The sequence below is a fragment of the Aplysia californica genome, unplaced genomic scaffold, assembly GCF_000002075.1.
Source record: "Aplysia californica isolate F4 #8 unplaced genomic scaffold, AplCal3.0 scaffold00023, whole genome shotgun sequence".
NCBI lineage: Eukaryota > Metazoa > Mollusca > Gastropoda > Aplysiida > Aplysiidae > Aplysia > Aplysia californica.
In genome coordinates this window covers 1,563,605-1,571,172 of record NW_004797293.1, presented here as the reverse complement: position 1 = coordinate 1,571,172, position 7,568 = coordinate 1,563,605, and the positions used below count along the sequence as shown (strand labels likewise).

The 7,568-nt window shown below is 35.7% G+C and overlaps 1 protein-coding gene across 1 annotated transcript in view; it reads left to right on the top strand.

Moving 5' to 3' along the window:
• The window catches only part of LOC101846859 (sodium/glucose cotransporter 5), a gene marked incomplete in the record, with an annotated part of 25,742 nt that extends 24,248 nt beyond the window's left edge, over positions 1–1,494 (top strand). The window contains 1 exon segment of the mRNA XM_035972530.1: positions 963–1,494. Coding sequence (XP_035828423.1) covers positions 963–1,162 — 200 coding nt within the window.
• Positions 1,495–7,568: the final 6,074 nt, after the last annotated feature.

The following is a 7,568-nucleotide window of genomic DNA, read 5'->3' as shown; positions in this document are numbered from 1 at the left end:
TTTTACTTTAGTTTAATCTTTTAATATTTCTTTTCAGCGTCGCCATGTTTGAATTTTCGTGGAGTCAGCACAACAATAATTGTTTTGTTTCTTCTTGTTTTTTGTTTTGATTATATATTCTGTTATTTTAAAATATTATTTTTATGGATGCACCTTCTCATTACTTCTGTTAAACTCATTTTTTCTAGATTCTCCCTTTGCATTGTTTTTCTTTCTGTAACAGCAATGAACTTTATCATTATGTCTGTAAAAGTTATTCTTTGGGAGCGGTCGTGGTCTAGAGGTTAAAGTGTTTGCCTCTTATTCAATAGGTCGTGGGTTCGAATCCGGGAAGCGACGGAAAATTTTCTTCTCTAAAATTTTTTCTTCTCCTTTCACACCCTTTCCTGCTCTCTCGCAATGTATTGGTGTCTGCTTTTGTCTCCACTCTCTTCCCCCACTCCCTCATCTCATTTGCCCCTTTCTCTGGGCTCCTGACTCTTTCTGCAGCCTTTCTACTGCTACTCCTTCGCTTCTTCTGACTGTTGTCTTTCAGCCACACCCCTGATCTTATGGTAGGAAAGATCTACACCTAGCCTGTTCGGACAAGGGCAAAAAATCTCGGAGGACCCGTGCGAAAGTTGCCCTCGTTAAAGATCCCTTGGTGGTCCAAAATCGATAAGAGTAGGCTTCGACTACCACCCGGGCAAAATTAAAAATTTCTTACAAACTGAAAATGTTTAATGTGTCCCGCGCGCTCATTATGACCTTACAAAAAAGTCGTTCTTTCGTAATGTCTGCATATTATTTAAAAATTAATATTATTATTGATTTGTCATAGCAATGTGCTTCCTCCTTAGTTCTATAAAGCTTACTCTGTGAGACTGTATGTTGTTGTTGTTTTGTTTTGTTTGTTTTGTTTTGTTTTGTTTTTGTTTTTTAAAGCAATGTACGTTATGCTTCTGTTTTGCTTGTTCTTTCAGTCAAATCTTCGGTTCCTCGCCGTGCACTCAACTGGATATGTGGCATAGACGATGCAAATAAAAACCAGCTCTCCGAACATCAGATCGAATTCCAGGACATGCTCTCTATAGAGGAAACTCCTGGTCTTCAGCGACTGACAGCACTTATGGCAGCTTTACTGGCTGTCTTGACAGCTTTTGTTTGCGGCTTCTTTGCCTAACTCTTTCTGTACCAAGCGTCGTTACACCGGTGCCCTTCTTTTACCGCTTTTGACCTCATCCTGATAATTCGTTGTTTGAAAAGGGTTAACATTGACTTTTGCCAGTTTGTCTAATCTTTTCGGATTTTCTTTTAAAGAATTTAACGAATGTTCCAATACCTCCAACTAGTCATTTGTTTTAGCGCTTGAAGCATGTCAGCAGTACGGGTTATAGTGTGGAATCTGTCCCGCTTTTTAAAGCTTTTCTCATGTTTTATATAATCACACTGGTCATTTCATACGATGTGCAAAATAAAATAAGAGATAAGATAAGATAAGATAGTACTTTATTATCCCAGAGGGAAATTTTCCTTGGCTGTAGAGGACCGTAAAAACACATGCAGGTATACATACAAAAATTTTAATTATGTAATATTACTGTCATTAAAATTCAATATGAAAGGACAAGTAAAGCTGACAAAATGTACATTTACATTAAATGCATTATTCAACCACATGCAGGAATTTAAAAACTAGACCTTTGGAGTTATATACAGATACATACTCTAAGAGCAATACACATATATGCTCATTCTGACAAAAGCCTTATGCTAGATGGTAAAAAACTTCTTTTATATCTTTCTTTCTTTGTTTTAGGAGGTACATATCTGCCGCTGAGTGATCTTACAAATTGTGTGGAAAAGGGGTGTGATGGGTCGTTTATAATGCTTTTTATCTTTTTTATACGTGTGATGTTATACATTTCATCCATTCTTATAAAATCATATCCAGAGATCTTGCTGGCTTTCTTTATGGTTCTGTCAAATTTTTCTTTATCTTTCACCTTACAATTCCCACCCCAGCAGCAAATACAAAATAATAGCACACTTTCTATCATAGAATGGTAAAAAGGGACATAATCTTATTGTCAACACGGAAACTTCTTAATTTCCTTAAAAGAAACATTCTTTGATTTACTTTTTATGCACAAGAGCAGCGTGGGGATGCCAGTCAAGTTTGTGGTCGATTGTTGTTGTACTTTTATCCTTAAGGAATATAATAAATACAAAATGACTAACCATCACTCAAAACAGGACATCTGAGTCTTGCATTTAGATGGAAATGTTCAGCATCCTTTCCAATACAGAAAAAGTCGTTGATGATACTGTGCCCGGTACCTTTAAACCTCTTTCTCAATACCGTAAGATACTCCAGACTCCACCTTTAAAGTAAAACCCCTCTAAGAGGATGTAGGCCCACCATTAATCTCCATTAGAAAACCATTACAATGATTCAAACTATCAATAGCTTAAAACACCCTTTCAATAAAGAGTAAAGATCATTTTATAAGCTGAACCTTTAAAACACCCAATTAAACAAATAAAGATAATTTAAGAGAGTGTACATTTAAACATCCATTTAAAACCAATACAGGATGCCTAAGATGCGAAAATGGTATTGTTTATTTTATTAATTTATTTTTTAAAAATCTAAGTTTAGTTTTGTACTAAGTTTAACGTCCTTGGAACTGTTATTTATCCCCAGTGTTTTTCTTTTATTTTCAGGGATGGGATGGGTTTTCATTGCATTGGCATTATTTTAAAGTGGTGACACAATTTAAATCACTTAGAGCGCTGGCCTTGATTCTGCTTGCCTTGGCCAACCCCAGCTAAGAAGAATACCCCGAAAACCCCAATAAAAGTTCACCTGATACAGGAACCGAAGTCAGGTTTTCTGCGTGCGGTGGCGAAGAGCCTAAACAGTACACCACTGACTCTAGTGTCCATGATGGGTGAAAGTGGGAATGTTTAGAAATTTCGTTTTGAAAAGTTTAGAGTAAAGAAAATATTTTTATTCCCTTTATATTGAATAATTGAGCGCTTTTAGAATTAAGCTATTGACTTTTGCAACGTTTTTATCTTTTGAAGAAGATCCCATCGATGTCTGAACCTCGTGGCTCCTAAAAGTTGAAAGTTTTCTGATTTTAATTCAGCTTCACCTCTGCCCTAACACAAAGTATTAGATCTATGTCCTTAAATTAAAACTATCTTATTTTTTTGGATAACCGGATTACTAAACCTGCATTGCATTTCACTGTTCAGATTGTTCTGAAATAACCAAAGATAGTTGTATATTATCAGGATTAACAGTTCTCACGCCCAAAAGTCTCCTTTCAGGATCACACAATATACCCGCATGTGTATGTCATATACAATTTGTTCAAACAATTATATATATATATATATATATATATATATATATATATATATATATATATATATATATATATATATATATATATATATATATATATATATCACCCCCTTTTCTCTCGGTGTGTCCCTCTGTCTCTGAGTCTCTTTCTGTGTCTTTCTATCTCCCCTCCTCTTTCAGTGTCTCTATCTGTATATATAATGCACATAGATTAACTTTAAATATTGTTTCTCTCTTTGACACAAGTTGGATAATTTACGATGTGGCCTGCCTGCTTCGACCCTGCTGGTGAGGTTCAGCCCTACTCGACACGGTACAATTATATATATATAATAATACAATATATATAATGTATATCTACATAGATTACATAATGTATATTATTTAATATGCCAAAGAAACCTGGTACATATCACAAATGCAAGAAGAAAAAAAAACATTCCCAAACTGAAGTGAGCAAAACCTGGCTCCTGTTTATGAGATGCCTTGCCTACTTTTCTATGCTTCTCTTTACTCAACAGCAACAACAACAACAACAACAACAACAACGACAACAACAACAACAACAACAACAACAACAACAAAAGCAACAACAACAACATTACAAAGTTTAGTAGAACTGGATTCCTCGATAATTATCATTTATGTATTCAAAATAACTGTTGTTTATTGAATTACCTCTAAAATACTTTCTAGATATTCTAGGTATAATTTTTCTTCTGATTTGTTAGATGTGCTTAGACCTTCATCCTGTTTGTGTTTGCCCTTTTGGGGAGGGGGGGGGGTGCGGGGTTGCTATTTTGTTTCTGTTTCTTTTGAATAACTTACTTACTTAAGTCTGTCAGCAAAATAAAATGTGTCTATACTCCTGCTTTGTACAGGTAGGCAGACACAAAATGGCTGTCGGAAAAGTTTTGTTAAGATGTATGTGATGTGAATAAATTAACTTGCCATTGAATGTTTTATACATGTATATCTCACGCTTGCAACTAATTGCAATAGTATGCTTTTCCAGGCTTGTTGTTATGTAGTAATGGTAATTTATGTGCTGAACGAACCTATTACTACAGCAAGGTTAAAATAACAATGATAGTAATAGTAATAATAGTAATAGTAATAATAATAATAATAATAATGGTAATGATAATAATAATAATAATAATAAAAATAATAGTAATAAAAATAATAATTATAATAATAGCATTATTAATAATAATAATAATAATAATAATAATAATAATAATAATAATAATAATAATAATAATAATAATAATAGTAATAGTAATAGTAATACTGAATAATGATAATGATGATAATAATAAAGATAGTAACAGTAATTGTAGTAGTTGATGTCATTCATATTACGCAAATTCCCGACCATATTGCCAACAGTTTTCAAAGTGACACTATTTTGACTTCTGGTTTGGCCCTCTAACATAATGTTTCTTCGCTCTAAGTCACTATAGGACAAAAGAAGTAACTTTTTATCGGCGTCTGTAGTATAGTAAATAGGGGTTTCGCCATTACACGAAGATATCCTAAAATCGATTCCCGAATAGGAAGAATTCTTATCACGTATCTCGCTTGATTGTTTTGCAAGGACGTTGAATCCCTTTTTGACCTCGTAGACTCAGACAGCAGAGTCGAAGCCCGCCTTCTAAATGATCTAAAATCTAATTGTGTCAATAGGGCATTAAACACATACATTATTAAGCTAAAGAAAAATTCACAGTACCTCTTTGAAAGGACAGAGTCAGTCGAAAATTTGGCTTGTCGGAAAAGCAAGATCGGATCAAAGCAGAACATTCTACCTATTACGTTATCGACAGAATTATGTAAACGCAGACGAAAACTTCCAAGCGTAATTCAGCAAGATATAATGGTTCATAGTGTGTTTGGTAAAGAATAAAGGGTGTGAGTGTATGAGTTTATGTGTCTAAGGAAGGATTTTCACAAAAGTGAGTTTGTATCTAACTGGATTGCATTGCCATCACTAAATTAAATTTTCCATTTTTACTGAATGTTCTAATTTCTCAGACTTTCTCTTTCTTGTGGTTGGTATCTTATAGAATACAACGTTGCTTTTTAAGTATATTAGAACTCTTCCGAAGGCCACATGACAGTTTGTATAATAATTATAATAATAGTAGCCCGTCTGTCAATGTCTGACAATGACCAATGCATGCACAGGAGAGAATACGTGTATTTTTCAGCGGAATAAAAGAATTAGAAGGATGAAAGGTTAAGATGACGGGTGGCTTCTGCTGTGACCGATGAGACACATTCTGGCAGAGAAAGTTGGCCACATTTTGAACATTCATCCTGGTTTCTATCTTGGTTTCAACATTTCTAATTCGTGAAGCCTCATATGATTTGCTGCCCATTGTGACTGCAGCTCTCCAGCTCAAATATTGAGCAGAAATGTATCATTGATCATGTGTTTGTGCATTTCGAGCTGAGTTCTATCTTGCACTATCAACAATTTCCGACTATTGACAGTTTTTAGCACAGCTGTTAAGGTTGTAAAAAAAATAGTTTGTTTGAGCCAATTATTGTTATGATCAATGATTCTACTCCGGTTAGGCTCTGTTATATTTTGTACTATTTATGTCACGTTTTCGATCTGGAATTCGGTGTTTTCAGAGTGATGTACTCCAATAAGAGAAGAAATGGAGCTACCTCAATATACACGCAGTGCCACGTTTGGGATATGGATTGTGGTGATATATGAGCAATTATTATAATAATATATGATCACGTGTCGGAAAGAGGTGAATTGAAGAAATAAGAAAAAAAGCATAAAAAGGAAACAGCAAAAATAACATTAGACCCAACATTTGGAACCTGTTTAGTACGCAAATCTAAGGTCTCCATCACTCTCAGTGAGGCTACATTTTGGTCACCATCACGTTTTGTGAGCGCAAAAGACACTTTTAAGAAGAGTGTGTTCGCGAATTGACGTTTACCTCTGATATTATAATCACAAAATCACTTGGTCTTTCGAAGACTAAACCACAAACGTCCGTTGAGAGGAGAATGGAGAGAGGCAGACAACCACCCCCCCCCCCCCCCCCAAAAAAAAGCCAACAAAGCAAAACAAAACAAAACAAAAAAGGTTCAGAATGTGAACCGGCCTGTTACACAAACCGGCAATATATTGCTCCAGAATTCCTGCAAGGGTTGATGGTGCCAAAGGGAGAAGAGAAAAATTGCATGCCTGCTGATTTGTGTGAAGAGGGAATGGCAGTGCTGCATCTGTCTGTCTATCTATCTATCTATCTATCTATCTATCTATCTATCTATCTATCTATCTATCTGTCTGTCTAGAGAGACAGAGAGATAGGGAAACTTAGAGACAGAGAGAGAGCGAGAGAGAGAGAGAGAGAGAGCGAGCGAGAAAGAGAGAAAGAGAGAGAGAGAGAGAGAGAGAGAGAGAAAGAGAGAAAGAGAGAAAGAGAGAGTGAGAAAAGGTTGGCTGCAGAAGACAGACAGAAAGAGAACTCGGTCAGGGATTTGGAAAGTGTGGTGTATGAGCGGGGAAGGGGGTAGGGGTGGGGTAGGGAGGGGGCGTGTTTTCATGCCATGGTTCACCGGTTTTACCTGTGCTCCCGTTTCGCACATCGCTCACCTGCAGTTCTGGCCTTCTGGGTGAGGATTCCTGCACTTTCAGGCTCTGGTGTTGGATATACTCCCATTTTCTGAGCAATCGGATAACCGGTTTGGATAGGGTCACCGGTTATTTTGTTTGCTTATTTTTCTTTTCTTTATTTTCTTAGAAATTTACGTAAATCGAATTATACAATGTACTCGTTGTAGCAATGATCATCACTGAGAGAGGGAAAAATGAGTTTCTAATAGATCGTGGTGAAAAGCTCTAATTTGGTTTTAAAGATAATTGAGTAGCTCGCTCTAAAAAGAACCACTTTTTGCATCAACTCGGTTGTTTGTTGTTGTTGTTATTGTTGTTGTTGTTGTTGCTGTTGTTGTTGTTGTTGTTGTTGTTGTTGTTACATGTATTGCTCTTCAGGACATCAAAGTGATTCGAACTAGCAAACACTCAACAACGCTCTCAGATCCTTGAAATACATTTATATTCCTTGAATCTCTCTATCTGTAATAGTTACATGTTTATGCTTCGAATACCTAGGGTAGTAAATATGAGGCAGCTTGGTGGAATCAGGCTTTCGTCAAAATAATCAAAGTGAAGAAACTT